Source organism: Carlito syrichta, unplaced genomic scaffold (assembly GCF_000164805.1).
Source record: "Carlito syrichta isolate Samal-C Ts95f unplaced genomic scaffold, Tarsius_syrichta-2.0.1 Scaffold316502, whole genome shotgun sequence".
Lineage (NCBI taxonomy): Eukaryota > Metazoa > Chordata > Mammalia > Primates > Tarsiidae > Carlito > Carlito syrichta.
In genome coordinates this window covers 367,817-385,816 of record NW_007260598.1, presented here as the reverse complement: position 1 = coordinate 385,816, position 18,000 = coordinate 367,817, and the positions used below count along the sequence as shown (strand labels likewise).

The following is an 18,000-nucleotide window of genomic DNA, read 5'->3' as shown; positions in this document are numbered from 1 at the left end:
GTGTGGTCCAGCTGAGTCCGTCCTGGCTCTATCTCCTCCCCCGTCTTCTCGTGGGGTTTGCATGGCAGCCTGGGCAGAGCAGGGCTAAGTCCTCTTATCTTGTGCTTTCAGGATGACCTGAGTGGAGCACAAGTGCCGTGAGCTGGGCATCGTGGCATTCTGGGAGCCTCTCCCACTTGGGATCCAGTTTGAGAGAGTTTGAGAGAGTAAGATGACTCTTGGGGCTGAAATGGGAACCAGCCCCAGTCCAGCCAGAGGATGGCAGGCTGGTCCACCCAGTGAGAGCAGACCCTCCCTGTGGCATGCTGTCCTTGTGCCTGTATATTCTTAACTATTTTAGGGGGGAAGGAAGGGTCCCTCCCTTTTTGCAAATAGATGAGAACCACGTCTCTAGAAATATGCATGCACACTGTGCATCTTACTCCCAAGGTATTTGTGGACCCCAGGGCAAGGATCCCTGTGCAGCTTCCTGGTGTTCAGTGGGCCCATCGTGTCCAGGTGCTATGCTGGGCACTGGGATAATGATGATAAGTAGGATGTGGGTCCTGAGACCCACAGACAGGGGCACCCTTCATTTCAATGAGTACTTCAGTAGCTGGACACTGGAGGGCGGGGTTGGAGCTGGGGTCCTGGCCGAGGTAAGCAGAGCAAAAGCAAGGGGTAAAGGAACCTCTGGTGGGGCACCACAGACCACGAGCCAGGGCTCTGAAGCTTCCAGGTACATCTACCCCAGGGCTGTCTAAGAAGCAAACTTGGGGAGATCTGAATGTGATGAGGGGATGATGTAAATTTCCTGTCACCTGACTAGAGAGAAGCCATGAGTGCTGCCCTCCCAGGGGATTGGGACTGGTAAGGTCTGGCCTCAGGAGGGGCATGTATCCACCAGCACCTCTGAAGCAGGTCCCGTGGCTTCCCAAATAGCAGAACAGCCTTTGGGAAACATCCCCAGGAGCTTGGGGGGGTGCTGTTGCCTGCACAAGCAAGGCTGAGTGTGCAGGAGGTCCGTGGTTGCCCCTAGCCTGGGAGAGGTGCTGGGTGTGGGAGCAAAACCCACCCCTACACCTCTGACAGGGGACACTCCAGCTCCACGAGTCCCTCTCCCTTCTCCTAGAGGCAAACTTGTGTCTTCTTTATCCTTAAAAACTCCAGACAACTCAGCTCCTTCATGGACGTCTCCGGAGTAGGCTACAAAACACCTTTATCCAGAGGGGCTTCCGCTGCTCTCACTAGTAACTCCCTTCCTTCCCACGGCCCTTCAGCCCACTCGGGTACACACTGCGAGGCCGGAGACTGTATTGTCCTTGAACCACTGGCAAGAGGAATGCGCAGGTGTGGATGATCCGGATGTCACTTCTGCCGGCAGCATTGTGCCCACCGCTGCCCGCTTTGGAGTTGGTTGAAACCAATATAGTCCTTTCTCTCTATGCGCAGAGCCTCTGAGTGGCCCCCCCTGGGAGGGAAGGGCACAGATCTTGTCTCTCCACATGACAAAGCCATCCCTTCCCTCCAGGCAGCACCTTGCACAGTGAGACTTTGCTGGTTCCTGGTCCTTCTCGGATTATGCCCTCAGTGTCCATCTGTACCTGCCCTGCCCATTTCTGTCTGTTATGAGGGGACTAGGCTCTAACTGGGGAGACTTGTGATGGACCTGCTGTTCCCATTGCCAAGACTGTCTGTCAGTCGGAGGAGAGAAGGCTGCCTTCTGGGTTTGCATGAGATGAAGTGCTCCTGGCAACCAGGCGTCCTCCGTGCTCCTGACCACACGAGGTAGAGCCGCTCTGCTGCTTCAGTCATTAACTCCCAGAGCTGTTTGGTCCCATGTGTGCCGTGGGGGTGCTCATACCCATCTCCTAGTGTAAGGATAAAATGGGACACCATGGTCAGAGTTTCCTGGAGAAACGCTTGCTCCTGGGGACCTCGCCATCCAGCAAGTGACGTAGAAAGACGCCTGTGACTGCCACAGCCCTACTGAAGACAGCCACGAAGTCTGTGGTAGAGGGGCTGCTGAGAGTCTAACTTATAGCTATCCCACATTTCCTGTTAAGTATTACAAGCCCTTCCACCAGCTCAGTGCAGGGGTCCCCCCTGCTCTCATGGGTGGTTGGAGCCACTCCAGCAGCTGTGAGGAGCTGTGATACCACTTGCCTCAAGGCGATCTGTCCCCTCCTCACGCCAGCTCTGCCAAGGGCTAACAGTGTCCAGGATAGCCCTCCAGGTGTTCTGTTCATCCTGGCTCACTTCCCTGACCCCAGGGATTCTCGCTTCCCTCCCTGCCAGCCACTGACAGTCTTTCTGACTCAGTAGGACTGCTTAGGGCACACAACTCTTTGAGAATTGGATAAAAGTAATGACCCCCTCCTCCATGAACAGACGCTCACACAACAGTTTGTACTCAGTGTCCAGTGGCTTGTGGAAACCTTGTCCACCCCAGGCCACCCGGTAACCTAGTCTGGCCTGATTCGTAGTTGTTTTGGCAGCAAGCAGAATCATCCAGCACATCACTCAGATGGTGATGCCCATGGCCCGTTTATGATGTAAAAAGAGGAAACCTTCCATTGAAAGGCGAAGTTTGCTTGGCAGTAGAGAAGAAAGTCCAGGCTGGAATGAATGGGTCTGCTGACGCCACCTCTCACCTGGTGCCCACTGCGCTACTTGCCTGGGTTCCTACCTTCATGGTCAGGCAGGTCCTTGCAGGCTGGTTCATTCACTCTGACATCTGGTCCCCTTTCCAGTTGGAAGAGTACACCATAGCTCTGGTAGATTCCTGCCAGCAGGGCTTGAGAGGAGAGGTCTAGGCAGAGGCAATATCTGGGATGCAGGCAGAAAGCCTAGAGAGGGCAAAGGGGGCACCGCATCCCAGCAGCTGCGCCAGGCATGGTTCTCTTCTAGGAAAAGTTGGGGTCAGGCCACCCAGTGACATAAGCTGGTGAAGCATGAAGGAGTTGGGCTCCTGGTAGGTGGCTCCCACAAATGGAAGACCTGTCCCCAGGGCTGGACCGGAGGCCAAAGGCAAGTAGGCAGGCTAGAGAGCGAGGATCCTGCAGGGCATCCGGTCGGAACGCAGGCCAGACAGGAACCAGGGCAATGGGAAGAAGGGGTGCTGTCCAGACTCCTAGGGGGAGGGCTGGCCAGGGCTTGCACCACCAGAGCTTGCAGGTTGTCGACAGACCCAGGAGTCCCCTGGGTGAGGGCCAGGCAGGCAGATGCTGTGGATACACTTGCTGCCTGTTCGACAACTCCTAAAATGACAGACTGTGGTGTAGAAAATCATCCAGACGTCTGAGCAAGTGTGATTAAAACCATATGTGTAATTTTAATATGCAATTCTAATTTAAAGGCTAGAATACATTTTAAGGCTAAAAATCTCTTAAACATCTCATTATTCTTTTGGCCTTCAGGCTTCAAAAGTCCCCTAAGTGTAACAGCTGGAAGCCAGTCAGGGGTTCAAGGAGTGGGTGGCCTTATCCCCTTCTTGTGGGGGTGGCTCCCAGCATGCAAATGGACATGTGCCCTGCAGTAACAGTGGGGAGGCCGGGGTCGCTGTCCCCTCCTTCAAAGAGAGGAAGGAAGCTCATGTTTGCCAAGTGCCTGCCGAGTGCTGGGTGCCAGGCTCTTTGTGTGGTATCTCCCTTGATGCTCATGATAACCTGGTAATTTTGGGAGGAAGCTGAGACTCTGAGAGGCTAAGTCATCCCCGAGGTCACCCAGCTAGTGGTGCAGGGAATACTTTGAATACCACCCTGGCTCTCCCTCTGCCACCCACCTCTAGGATGTGTTCCAGCCACTTGGAGACTGCAGACATCTGTCTCGCAGCTCAGTTTTGGGAGGCGCCATTTTGCAGAGGTGCATGTGATACAGGAGAACATGTGGCAGTGGAGATGGGAGAGAGGCAGCTGCTCCCGGCTGGTGAGGCTTCGGGGGGGGCCTCACATACACCCCTCAGGAGGGGCCTCAGCGGGCCTTCGGTGGTCACTGCCTGTGAGCTGCTTTTAGATCTCACTCTCACCAGAAGTGGAAGGAGGGGAAGAAAAATGTGTAGTGGAGAATCTAGGAGCCAAAATGGCAGTCGAGGAGTCAGCCGTCACTCTGGGCGGGATGCCTGCACAGTGAGCGTGGAGCAGAAGGAAGCTTGGTGTAGGTGTGAATCTCCTCGAGTGGGCAAGGCTCCAGGGGATGTAGGAATGGGCTTTGGGGAGACAGGAATCCCCTGGAATTTTATGTGAAGCACCACACATGTATGCCTTTTGCTCTGGAAGGAGGGCCCATGCTTTTACAGACTCTCAGAGAGGCCAAGACTGCCAGTAGTGAGTCTGCTGCTGGAGGGGTTGAGATTATGTCCTAGACATGTTCTCTCTCTCTCTCGCTTTCTCGCTCTCTCCCGGATTGAGGTGGCTTGGTGGAGAGGGGCATGGAGCAGTGTGTGCTGGTGTGAGAACCAAAACCAAGGCGAGGTGCCTCATTTTGCCTCACATTATTCATGATTTTAGTAGCTCGTTAGAACAACAGAAATGTTTAAGGAAGACAAAGGTCCAGCAGAGAGAAAACTGTGTGCGAAGTCTGTCCTTAGTCTCTGTGAGCTAGGCGGATCAATACCGCTTCCGGACAGAGACCTTTGAACAGCCATACTCTTTCATCCCCTTGAGGAATCTGGGGAAACTGTCAGAGTGAGATGTGTACAGCAGATGCTCCTGAATGCTCCCTCTGTTCACCAGGGTGAGCACGCGTCTCATCCACGGCAACACAAGGGGCCCAGGGAGCTTGGCCAGCCCCGCCCATCTCCCACAGAGCTCCCTTTTGAGCAAGAACTCGGCCAGATTTGCAGTGTGTCGAGCTGTCTTCTACAGAGTTTGTAGCAGCTTATCCCGGCCAGGAGAGGAGGTGGCCCCTTGCCTGTCCTCTCTCTCATCCTCCGGTCCCCTGGCAGCACTCTCTCAAGCGTGCCCCTGCGCTTTGTCCGAGGGTGTGTCTTGCAGACACATGGGCTCCTCTTGGCTTGTTCAGAATCAGGGAGAGACAAGGCAGGTGTCTGGGGAAGCCTCGGGAAGCAGGGCTGCTGATAAATGTGTCCCTCTTTCTGTTCAGTCTGTCCCAGGCACCTGCCATGCTGCTCTCCAGAGAACTGGGCCTGTGGGGCACGTCCTTGCTGTGATACCAGGCTGGTGCTGGGCTGGGCAGGCCCAGGCTAATCCCGGCCTACTTCCTAGGACACCAGGAGAAGCAGGGCTGGTTTTGTTGGTCTTATTCCCTCGCTCATTAAAGCTGTCTTTGTTCGCGGAGAGCTGGGGTTTAGTGGAAGAAAAAAGCCAGAAAGCTTTGCTCTGTGGGAGGGGGGTGGGGTAAAGCATCTTAGTAGCAGCCAGAGAGGGTTTGAGCTGTCTTGATCAGGATGACTGGGGTTCACCCTCTGACTGGTATCCCCCTGCCGCTGTGGGTTGGGGAGAGCCAGGCCTCGCAGCCTTGGTCCCAGGCCCTTCCGCTCACTGACATGGGGCAGTCATGTCCCCGGGGCTGCTTGACAGTGATGGAGAGTGCCTCAGTGTAAGGCTGGGACCGGATTCTGGGGTGGCTTTGGGGCGGGCTTGGGGCTACAGGCAATTGGGGTTTCCTGGACTCCCTGAAATGGTGGAAAGCAGATAGCCAGTGGGCATGACTTCCTTCCGCCCCCTCTTCCCCATTTCTGGGTGGAGAGAGGGTTCACCTAGCTTGGAGCCTGCTCTTCTACAGGGGCCCTGGTGCTTTGGGAAGGGAACCCTGTGCTGGCTCTCGGCCACCGGAGGCGTGTGTCTGCGGCTCTGTTTCCATAGTTACGAAATAGGGTGGGTTCGCCTTAGGAAGAGCACGTGGAGGGCAGCGCTTGTGCCAGGGTTGTCCTCTGGCCTGCGTCAACCCTCTTCCTGGGTAGGGGGAGGGGAGGCATTTACCTGAGGTAATGGGGTCTTCCTTCAAGGTTCTCCATGGCTGCCCAGCCCTGACTTTTTTTTTGAAAGCAGGATTTATTGAGAGGACGGAAAAGCTCGCACAGTGGGAGGGGGCCCAAAGGGGTTGCCCAAGCCCTGGCTTTTATCACAGTTGTTTCCCTGGGGGGGTGTGCCTCCAAGGTGGCCAGAGGGGGCACTGGAGAGCACCCCACAGGACCCTCCCGACTGCCCTGCTGGAGTCCTCCCTTCTGCATCCCTGAGATTTCATTAGGCACCCCTTCCCAGTCCCCAGAGGGGCTTGGTGTTTAGAAAACCTGAATCCAAATTTGACTGGTTCTAAATCCCAAATTTGACTGGTGTGATCTGATTACCAGATAATCAGAAAGTGACCCGCTGCCCCAGGTCACAGCATGTTCGTGGGGCTGTGTGAAGAACGGGCTTAATTATAAGGCATTAATTTGTGTTTCTATGTGATTGGATCCCAGTTCTGCAGTCTGAGGTTGGAGTCCCTGGGCATTTGCTCTCTGCTGTTCTGGTCTTCTGTTTCTTTGTCACTAGAATCGGATAATCATTGTAAGGAGAATGTAGGGAAATTGATCCGTGCGAATGGAAGACATTTAAAAGCATAACAAGCCCGTGAAGGACACTTTGCGATTTCATGCAATTATCATCTTTAGTTGCAATAACAACACAACACCTTATTTCAGTCTCTCTCCTTGGCCATTCTGGGAGAAAATTGATTAAAACCTTTGAGTGCTGCTTCAGAAATTATTTTTGGTGTGTAGTGAAAACACAAGGTGCTTAGGAAGCAGTTACCTAATGAGATTAGCCCATTTGTTAATCCTGGTGGAACAAATTCTTCGGGCATTTTGTAGATGTTTCTTAGTAAACGGGGAAAGCCTCAGCGACAGAAGCTGTGATTCCCACGGTGACCTGAGTGTCTTTTGTTCTCTTTTTACCCTGGCTCTGGAACACTGTACTGCATAATTCTATGTAATATATATGTGGGGGAAGGGCATCCAGGATTCAGAGGCTCCTGGCTGGCCAGTCTCTTTGAATTTCTGTGCAGGATTTAAGGCATTCCCTTTTCCCAGGCTTCAGATGATGCTTTTCTAGCCTCTTGGGGGAATCTTTTAGCCTAAAGGAGTTGGTTATTTTCTGCCAACGGGGAATAGCAGGTGGGCCCCTCCCGTGGTGGTAAATGACCCGATTGAGGAGTCATCCTCACAGACTGCTGGGGCTATGGCCCTGGCTGCTCAAGTGGGCGTACCCTTTGAGCCCATATAACGGGAAAGAGAACAAACCAGAAGACGCTTCCTTGTGGGTCAGCACATGGACAGGTCTGTCGACTGGATGATCTTCAAGGGCTTTTCTAAATCGAAAACCCCTTTGAGTTCTGCCGCCCCTGGTGCTTGCTTCCAGATTCTCAGGTGGGCTTTGGGGCCCAGGAGTGCCAGAATCGCAGACCTGGGGAGGAGATGGAGTGAGGGAGGGGACCAGCTGGAGGAGAAGGGAAGTCGGTGCCCTGCTGCTCTTGTGCCATGGGAGCCCTGACAGCACCACCCCATGCTGGATCTGTCTGTTCTGCTGAGCCTCTGTCCCTGGGTGAGCGTGAGGTCTGCAGCCCTCCATACCTGCTCACTGGGCCCGGAACACAGTTTCCTATTTTTATAGGCAGACTTGACCTAGTCCAGAGGCCTCCTGAGGATTGGACGCAAATCCTGCTGGATATTTCTCATACCTCCCACATGCCTCGTCTGGTGGTGTTCCTTTCTGAACAGAATAGGTTCTGTTTCTTCCTCATTACAAGTTTCTGCCTGTGTGAAGTTTTAGAAAGTTTCAAGACACATTCCATTTTTGAGTGGTTGGAGCTGCAAAAAGTTAATATTTGGAGCGGCAGGAGAGGAAGAGTTACAGGCAGAAACCTGAATTTGATTTTAAAAGGAAAAAGAACAGAATCATTGAGCATCCGCCATAACTGGAAAGAAAGGGGAAAAGCCATTACCTTCCCTAACTGTGTTTTGCGGTTCTTGGTGGGAGTCACTCCTGCCACAGGGAACCTCGGAGGGCCTGGCATGGTTGTGCGGGCACCAAGTGTGTGTGCTAGATCCAGGTTAGGCAGAGTGGGCAGTTAAAGTGGCGATGGGTAATTAAGGTGAAGGAGGGGACTGGGTTGCACAGTGAGGTCAGCAGGGGGTACATAGTCCCCGTGCCCCCAGCAGACGGCACAGCCAGGTGGGGTGGGCACAGGGTGCTCCGGGTGTTTGCCGACAGACTTGTTAATTAAACACCAAACGACAATATTGCTCTGCCAATAGTGATGGCTGTGCCAGCGCTATCAGCTGCAGACTGGCTGCCAGGAGCATCCTAATTAAAAACAAACAGCTCTGGAGGTGGGCATGTGAGGGGAGGCAGGGATCCTGCCTGGGACTACTCCCAGGAAGAGTCGCGCCCTGGTCACTTTTAGGCCGCCTCCCTTTCTCAAAGGAGCCCCTGTCTTATAACAAGGTGGTGTGAGCTGTACAACTTTCCCTGCTTCCTTAAGCCCCAGGTGCTGGGGTGACAAGGAAGCAGACAAAGCCACTAGAAGAAGATCGCAGTGTGGTCGGTGCAACCCGAGAAGGAAATGCTGTCTTGGGGGGGGGGTCAGTGATTCCTGCCAGGTCTCTAAATGGAGAGGACGGCTAAAGCCTACGGCCTCTTCTAAGAGGGGTTAGGATTTCACCAGAAAGCAAGTCTGGTCACATGAGAATTTCTGGCACCGTGTGCATGGCAGGCTGGACACCAGCCTGCCAGGATTGAGCGAGTGGATCGTATTGGCTTCAGTGGAGGGGAAGAGTCCCAGACGGGCCTGGGAGAGAAGGAGCCGACTCACTCCCTCCTCACTCCCTCAGCGGACACTCCAGCCTGAGCCTGAGCGGCTCAGCTGCTGCCGGGGGCTGGGATCTCAACACGAAGGCCCCTTTCTTTTAACCCTGAGGAACGAGTGTGGTCCCCAGGACTGAGGACGGACAGATGCCGAAGGAATGCACCGCGTTCCATGCCCTTTCGGCAGCCCTGTGCTGCTTCTACCATCGCAAGTCTCTCATCGGAGTCAAGGTAGGTGTGGCTGGGAGATGAACACGGCTAGAAATCTCTTCTGGGGCCCTGAAGGCGTTCGTTTTCTAAAGGGCACTAGAAAAAGTTTGCAGCTTGATCACTGTAAACACAGAGGCGCTTTCTTGGCCTGATGGTCTCTTCATGAGCCCCTAGCGGCAGGCCTCTTACCGAACCGGGCTCTGGGTCTGTTTGGGGCAAAGCTGTTTTTCAGTCTCCTTAGGCTGAAATGTTATACCAAAATAAGACAGAGCTACTGTTCTCTTCTCTTCGTCTCTGTCACTCTTCCCTCATTTGTCATGAACGTGGGCTGGCTGAGCCCCTTTCTCGGTTTAACCTGCTGGTCCATTGTGTATCAATAATGTATATAAGGAAACCACAAAATAGCTCCTTTCAAATTGCAGCCAGCCTTCAAAACACTTCAGGTTCAGAACCATCTTTTTCTTTACCGCTCACTTTTTAACCTTTGCTATAAGACACGAGTGTCAGAGGCTTTGTGTGATATGTCCATGCACTATTTTGATGAAAATATTTAGAGACCCTCCTATGACTAATTCAAGATGAGGCCTGTGTTCTACATTGCCTGCCTGTGATGCATTAAGAAGTAAGATTAATACAGGCTTTTGTTGATCATGGGGTTTGTCTGCCTTGGAAAAGTCTTGTGGACCACAGCCCGACTGTAGACTTTGCTTATTCCCGAGAAACAGGACTCAGAACTCTCAAGGAATTCTTCCCACCCTTGAGCATCCCACAGCTGCTCTCCTGAGGGATGGGCTTCTGCTTTGCCTTTGAGAAGGCTACAAAAGGCTATGATGACCTGCTCCTTTCTGCTCAATATACTTACACAAAAAAGTCTACCTGTCAGCGGGAGAAAGACCCCTCGGTAGAAAAATATACATGCGATGAGAGGAGAGTGAGCGTCCTCTGGTTTTGCTTCCTGGCTGGGCATTCAGAGTAGCTTTCCAGCCACTTAGCAAAGTTCATTTTCATCTCTTTGTCAAACAGTTTGATGGAGGATGCACAGTTACTCATAGGTTAAAAGTGTTCTTGAGAACCTCTTTCTGTCCTGCGCTTGGGGGAGTGATGCTAGGACCACATGGTCTGTGGCCTAAATATGGATCGTTCCAGCATGGGGCAGATGAAGTCATGCCATTAACAGTATTTTAAAGCTGTCGAAGATAGACTGGGCGCTCCCAAAGGGAGTGGTGCACTTCGGGGATTGGCCGCGGGTTTGCACTCTGATGGAAGTCCTTCCGTACGCCAACTTCTGCCAATTCAGAAAAGCGCTACTCAGCACTTGGGATGTGAAGACTCAGCCCATAGATAGCTGGGTCTGAGGGGTGAGATTCTGTTTGGATGCCTGTGATGACTCCAAGGCTGCATAATGCATAGAAAGGCCACGTAACACCTGGGGTTAGTCAGGCCAGCCATCCACTCTTGGTGGGTGGGTGCTGGTAGAAATGCCTGCCTTTCCACCCAGACTTCCTACCCCAGCCTCAGTCTGTTGAAGTCTGTAGCACAGAGAGGGGGCCTGACTTGCTCACTCACCAGAAATGGGAGCCTCTGTCACAATGTGGGGTTCCCCAGCTGCCCTCGGGATGAGCTTAGCTTCCCTGTTTTTGTTTTGCTCAGTTACTCGGGAAAGAAACCTGCTTGTACTTACTCCCTCATCCCGCCAGTGTTGCCCTGATGATGAAACCGAATCACTTTATTGATCCCCATTTTAATTAGGGGTTTCGGATCTTGCTGCTCATAATTAGTTTCCGTTGCAATTAGTTTCAAAATTAAATTGGGATTGATTGCCTGATAGCAAAAGGGAAGTAAATCTCTGATTCTTGACCATGTATGCTGCTTCCCTTGGCATGAATTTCTTATACCAAAAATAAAACTGTGGTAGCCATGGTAACATTCCATTTGGTCTAATCCATATCATCTCTGGAGAAAGTGGGATGTTATTAATAGTGTTTGTTGTATGGGAAGAAAACTAAAAATATAAAAGCTCCTTTCTGACATAGGAGACCAATCACACTGGTGCTTTCAGAGCCTTGCAGAATTTAGGATGTGTTTAGGGGCCTCATATGGACTCTGATACAAGGACCCTGGAAAGGAATTAAATTGGAGGCCACAAGGGAGAGAAGGATTGGAAACATGCATGCATTGCCAGCCCCCATAGAGTTAAGGACAAATGTGAGACGTTCCAGCCACGTCAAAGCCATGACTTTGACATCTCAAAGATGTTCACAGTGGACAGTCATTGTGCAAAAGGCCATTGGATCTTTTTTCGGAGTGGGGAGGAAGAGGAAAATATCTTTTGCTTAAGCCTGGTAGAAAGAAGCTTGTAATGAAGATGTTCCAGATCCAAAACACTGATAGACACTCAAGTTTGGCAGTCCCTAGATGTTGAATGCAGCCCCAGTAGCGTGTAAGCAGCTATGAGGCAGGGTGGGTCTGGGTGATACGTGAGAATGCCACAAAAGCACTACTAGATCATAGTATCATCCTGTCACATTTGCAAAAGACTTTCCAGGATCTGAGTTCTGCCACACGTTGTCTCATCTGGGTCTCAAAACAAGCTCTAGGAGTTGAGCAGGCCTATCGTTTACCCTTTCCACAGAGGAGAAACTGAGGCTTGAAGAGACCACCTGCCCAGCATCATTTAATGGGGAACCAGGCGTGGATATCAGATTTCTGGGCTTGAACCCAGTGCTCTTTCTATATTACCATATTAAGATGACTGAAGCCTGAAGCAAGATGAGATTGTGTATATTAAACTTCCCATTGCAGCTCAGTTAGGAGAGAACAGTGTGGGCTTCAGTTTTGTGGAGAGCCTTGGGAGGATGAGGGACTGGTGTCTGGAGAACAGGTAACCCTTTTTAAAATTTTCCTCTTTTTCAGTAACTCGGGATTTGGTGGAAAAAGAGGAAGATGGTGTGGGGAAGGCATTCCTGTCTAGGGGAACAGCAGGCCCAATAGCTCAGAGACAGAAAAACACTGGTGGTGGCATTTGAGAACCAAGCCTGCTTAAAGCAGAAGGTTCACAGTGACGTCCAGTGGGTACCATGTTAGAGAAGCCATGGGGACTTGGGGGTCTGGGTGAGGAGGTAGGAATCACCCCACCAGCCAGTCCTCACTCACCAGGAAGTGATGATATTTGAGGCAGACTTCCGCGAGGACTTTCATCCTGGCTGTGTCCTCAGTTCAGCTTAGCAATTATTGGCTGTGGTACTTTGGATATATCTGGCCTTTTCCATGTGCTAAGGACCCAGTAGGTCAGACCCAGTACAGACCCGGCTCCTGAGCTGGAGGAGTTTTGGTCCACTTGGGGAGACCTGTGGCCGTGCTTGCTTGGTGGATGTTCTGGCATTGACCGACTGAAAAAAGCCACCACTTATCTGCTGGTGCTCTCTCCAGAGCATGCTGTGGCTCCCCACAGGCATATGCCTGGCTTAGTCTTGCCTGGAACAGGGAGGAGCAGGGCAGGCCTCTGAGGGGAGGTGGGTATCTGCTGAACTGGAAGGATTAGTAGGAGTTACCCAGAGAGGTAGAGGAAATGACATTCTGTGTAGAGTGCAGACAGAGGGCAGCCAGGTGTGGACAGGGAGGCATCAGTTTGGAAGGGGCTGGAGAGTCAGCAGTGTGGCCAGTCGCCGGACCACCCTTCAGTCTCCAGAGAGCTACAGAAGGAATTTGGTAACAAGCACCACAGGTCACATTTCCAGGGCCAGCACTGGGACCAGACCTCTGCCATTTCAGGCCCCTTGTGTCTCTGATGATTTATTGATTTATGTATTTCTGTGGGCAGAGGACACAGGAGTGAAACCTGCCATGTTATCCATATCTCCTCCTGAGGAAGCTTGGCACGGTTGTGCCAGGGAAGTCTAAGAGACAGGAATTAGCTTGCAAGGAAGGAAAAGGCACTTCTCTGAAAGAGCATGGACAGGTTGGAGTATGAAGTCTGTGGGTACATGAACCAGTCAGTCTTGGTTAAGCAGGCATCGAGTCCGGGGCAGCTGCCTTGTCAGCCCACAGTTGTGACTGGGAAGCAGTGAGCGCGAGCGTCACGTTCCCACGTTCAGATCTACAGTGGAAAGGCCTTAAATTGTGTTGCTCTTCCTGTTGTGCTCGTTTAACCATGTTCCCTGTCCTGAAGAAGCATGTGGAGCCTCTGAGAATCCATAGCACAGCCCGAGGAGTCACACCTGCCCATACCAGAGCGCTGGCCTGCGGAACGTGGTCTCATGTGACACTGTCTTTCTGCGGCGGCCTGTCCCGCTCAACTTCCCTGCGGCTGATCCTTTGCTCTGTCTGTCACTGTGACAGCTTGGAGGCTAGAAACACATCCAGCGTTGATGGGGCCTGAGTTGCCTTTGTCCATGAGGCAGACGCATGGGCATGAGCCACCCAAGGGGGACACTGTGACACCGTGCGGGCAGCATCTTTCAAGGTGACTCAGCCCCTCCTTGGGGCGGCTGTGCTTGTTCATTGATCTCTCCAGCCCTCCAAAAAGGAAGCCCGGTGCATTTTTTTGAGACTTAAGTGCATTCCACCGGCATCTGGAAGCCATGGGGATCTGGTTTCAGCATCAGAGAAGGCCTTGCTTGACAGAGGCTGCTTCCAGCACCCCCCTCCCCAACAGTCCCCAGAGCTTGGATCCTGGCCAAGGACTTGTTTTTGTTGGAGAGATCTGAGTGGGAAGCAGAGACAAGACTGGGATCCTGGGAAAATCCTGTCAGCGGGTTCAGCACCTCCAAGACTGTGGAGATATGGGCCAGGCCAAACCCAAGCCCTGGGGAGGATGCTGGGGGGAAGTGTGCTCGGACCATAGCCAAGGTGAGAACCCAGGCCTGTTGCTGTCAAGGGTGGTATAGGAGCCCTCTAGCTGGTAGGTATTCTGGGTGTCCATAGGGACAACAGAGAAGAGACTGGGACTCTCCTGGTGGGGAAGGAAAGGAAAGCAGTGTCTCATGAGGCTGGACCCCACTGCGGCATCTCTGTCCTTAGTGGAATCTCCAGGGGCATGTCCACAGCCCCAGGAGCTGCTGTTGGAATCCAGCTCTGGCCATGAGAATGCTATGGTATATTTTTCTAGCTTATGAAAGAGCTATGATCGGTCTCTCGGTCTCCCAGTGTCTGCTCTAGATAACTGTGAGCTTTTACCAAAACTGTTCCATGTGAAGGAGCTGGTGAGCTAGTCTGGATCCTCAATGAGATGGGATCTGAGGAACCACCCATCGAGCTTCCTACTCGGAAGCCCTCTGTTTATCCCCCTTCCCCACCCCACCTCAGACATACGGAGGACACACTAGGAGCAGAGAAGTCAGAGGTGAGCGTTTTCACCCGAAAGGATCTAGCTGTGTGTCTGGTGGGGGTGGTGACATAAGCAGCTCTCTCTGTGCTGGGTGGCAGGTGCAGAGGTGGGAAGGGCACTCAGGCATTATGAGATCTGGAGAGAGGTATTTAACCCAGTCCCAGGTCAGGGGACTTCCTGGAGGATGGGGACCATAGATAAAAAAGACCTGGGAGAGAGAGCATCTTTCATGGGAACTTCAGGCTGGGGCTGAGTCCAGAGAGGTGGCTGGGAACAGAGCATGCAGGGCCCGTGTGTGGGGAAGGGCATGGACCCAGTTCCTCGGGGCAGTGGGGAGCCAGTGAGCAGCTTGGAGGGGGCCTAGGGTGAGGGTCTGGGGTTTGCTCTCTCTGTGTGTAAGATGTTTGCAGGGCATTAACAACATCTCCTAACATATGTCTGTGTCCTCAGCTGGGCCCTGCAGCCCCATCAGTGCTCAGCTCACCCTGATGTTCCTTCCTCCACCTTCTCTTCAAGCCTTGTCCCTTTTTTTTTTGAGTTGGAGTCTCACTCTGTCACCCAGGCTGGAGGGCAGTGGCACGCTCCCGGCCACCGCAGCCTTGACCTGCTGGGCTCCAGTGATCCTTTTGCCTCAGCCTTCCAAGTAGCCAGAACTACAGGTGCGTGCTACCACAACCAGTTAATTCTTGGTTTATTGTAGAGACGAGGTCTTGCCAAGTTGCCTGGGTGGGTCAGGCAATCCTCTCGCCTCGGCCTCCCAAAGTGCTGGGATTACAGGCTGAGCCACCGAGCCCGGCCAAGCCTTGTCCTTTCTAATGCTCATAATGAGATCTTGTTTCTTATTTCACGGAGCAGTTGAGGCCAGCATCGGGCATGATCTTTTCGACCCCCACCACTGCCCCTGCAGGCTACAGCTCCACCCACACCCATGTCCATATCCACACTCATATCCGCATCCACATCCACGCCCATGCCCACACCCACACCCACATCCATATCCCCGCTTCCTTCCTCCAGCTTCTCCCTGACTAAGGCCCAGCCTGCCACCTGTGCCCAGGACCACCCCCTCCTGGAGGACTCTGCATTAGTCTCTCCTCTTCCTGGGGATCTTACGTCTCTCTCCATCAACACTTCCCTCTTGGCTTAGAAACTCACTGTGGTCTTTCTCATCCTGAAACCACCCTCCTTTCCACGGCTTTGCTCCTGGTCCCTTATCTTCCCCTACCCAAAGGCTGGTTAACACAGCCTTTACTCCCACACTTCCCATTGGCTGCTAGCTCCCTTTACTGCTCCAGTGGTCTGCACGTTGCCAAGTGCGGTGGATGTCGTCCAACTATGATTTTATGGGTACTCTCTACTGTACTTGGCGCTGGTGACCGTTCCTTCCTGAACTCTGCTCTCCCAGCCTCTAGGATGCTTGCATTCTGTTTGTTCTCCTGGGTCCTTCCTGGCCAGTGTCTTCCCGCTCTCTTCTCATACTGTGTTCCATCTTCTAGGTGAAAGTTGGGATAGAATCCTCCTCCTTACTGAGGATTCCCAAGCTGTAGTTTTCCAGATGGGTTCTCCAGTCAACCTATCACAACAGCTCCCGGCCCCATGGCCTGGTGAGTGACCTCACCAGACCCCAAGCTCTGCATGTTTCTCCACAAGCCTGCTCTGCTCTCATGCTTCTGTATGGGATGTTGGTGGCTCAGTGGAGCGCCCATGCCACTTTCTCCTGCTGATTTGCCACATGTAATCAATTAGCTAGTCTTCATGATGTCACCTCCTAACTGTCCCTCTCATCTGCCTCTTCCTTTCTGTTCTTACCACCACTGTATTAATCCAGCCCTCATCATCTTTTGCTAGGGATTCCATAGTGACTTCCCAATTGGTCGTCTACCTTTTACATCTTCGTGGAAAGCCATTAGCCTTCTATTTGACATTTCTAGAGGTGGAAGTTTATATACTATGACCTTAAGGCAGTGCATTCCTATATCAGAAGGTTCTATCTCATTTAGTCAAATGAGACATGCACCTAGAGTGTCCACCTTGTTCTGCAGTTACATGGACCTAAGAGCCCTTCAGATATCCATTTCCCCCTCCAGATTATGAGCATGTCTACTTTGAGGCCAAATGAGTTGGTATAAATGGACACCTAGAAATAGGATAGGAGGGATCCTGGATCAGTTTTTCTGGGGCGATGAACCAAGAATATTTGACCTGACATCTTGGGACAGTAACAGCTCACGCCTTCCAATACTTCAGCACAGCCCTCATGCTGCCCTTAAGTCTTTTCTGTTCAGGCCAAACATCTCTAGTTTTCTAGATATGTTAGGAAACTTGGGTTTTAGTTTTCAATGAAACGCCAACTCCATAAGGCTGAGCATATTCTGAAAATACAAGGCCTTGGTCACGTTTTCTCTTGTGAGATGTGAACATCCTTGTAGCTATTTAGCTCCCGGGAACATTGCATGTATTCATGAAATCTGAGTTGTATTGTGTTCAGTGTCTTGTCCCTTTAAGTCAGCTCCTGTTCTCTGTTCCTTTCCATGATATCCAGGATGGTGTTGTGGTTTTTAAAAAGCTTGCTAAACGAGATATGTGGGTGTCAAGTGCTCTGAGCTCCTCTGGGAGAAATATACCTTTAAAGTGACTTGTGAGTTGTCTGTTGACAGCGGTGCAGTTGATATTTGACCAAAACCCATCTTGTGATGAATCCTTTTGTTTTATTGCAAGCCTACTATGTACTTAGTTCATATGATGTGCTTTGTCCCACAGCAGAGTTCTAAGACAGTTGTTAGTCATGGTACTATTGTGGAGAGAGAATTTGAAAGTCATTTGTTCCACAACCCGTGCTGGAAGGCCATCTGAATCTTGGCTTTTCCTCTGTGTGCTTGGCATATCTTGTTTTCCTTCCAATTACATCGCCTAGTGTCTTTCGACTGTAAGGCATTTTGTTGATTCAGTAGTATCTCATTCATTCAAGATGAATTGAGAAAGGATATGGTTTGAATTAAGTTAATTTTGATTTTCTGGCACTCTTATTGAAGATCAAATAGAGCATCTATTTTGATGAGCAGCTATGTCCCCAGTCAATCATAATTTGCATTAAGATGTTGAATTAACAAGGTTGACTTACCGGTGGTCAAGTGTATGGCTTGGGAACTCTGGTCAGCTGGTCTTTAGGCCCTTTTATTAGGGTCTGCCTTAGTCAGGACAGTCTCTGTTTTTTTTCATTCTCTGTACACATTACCAAAGTGCCACTATTACTGAGTGTAATCTTGCTGTCAGACTCAATTATTAATATTTTACTTGTATTGTCCCTTTTAACCCATGTGCCAGTCCTACCTGAGGACACAGTTTTAAGGGGAACTCAGTGGTTTGGGGGGTTTTCATAGGTCGGACTGGTAGTTAAGCTTCTATTGAAGCCCTTCATTTCACGAACCCAATAATGATTAAATACAGCCAGTGACCTTTGGCCTTCCTCTAAGTGTGCCCCAATCCGATTACTTGTCAGGAGGAATCAGAATGCAGGACCGCCATGCGGGGGTGATTTGGGTGTTTGCTCCTCTGTGGGCTGTTCCAGGAAGTCATCATCTAAATTTGATCTAGACGGAAGGTACCCGCTGGGGCTTTCAGCAGGGCAAGTTGTTAACAAATGGCATATTGGAAATCGCATCATGTTTCAGTTTATCA

At 51.6% G+C, this 18,000-nt stretch overlaps 1 protein-coding gene across 2 annotated transcripts in view; it reads left to right on the top strand.

Annotated features, from left to right (window-relative positions):
- BCAR3 (breast cancer anti-estrogen resistance 3) overlaps positions 1 to 18,000 on the top strand; it is a 107,563-nt gene that overhangs the window by 49,322 nt on the left and 40,241 nt on the right. The window contains exon 1 of one of the 2 annotated variants that reach the window (XM_008074607.2): positions 8,716 to 9,017. The exons of the other annotated variant lie outside the window; for it this stretch is intronic. Coding sequence (XP_008072798.1) covers positions 8,934 to 9,017 — 84 coding nt within the window. The 5' untranslated portion in view covers positions 8,716 to 8,933. Of the gene's footprint in view, positions 1 to 8,715; positions 9,018 to 18,000 lie in introns of those variants that run through there. 2 annotated transcript variants of the gene reach the window in all.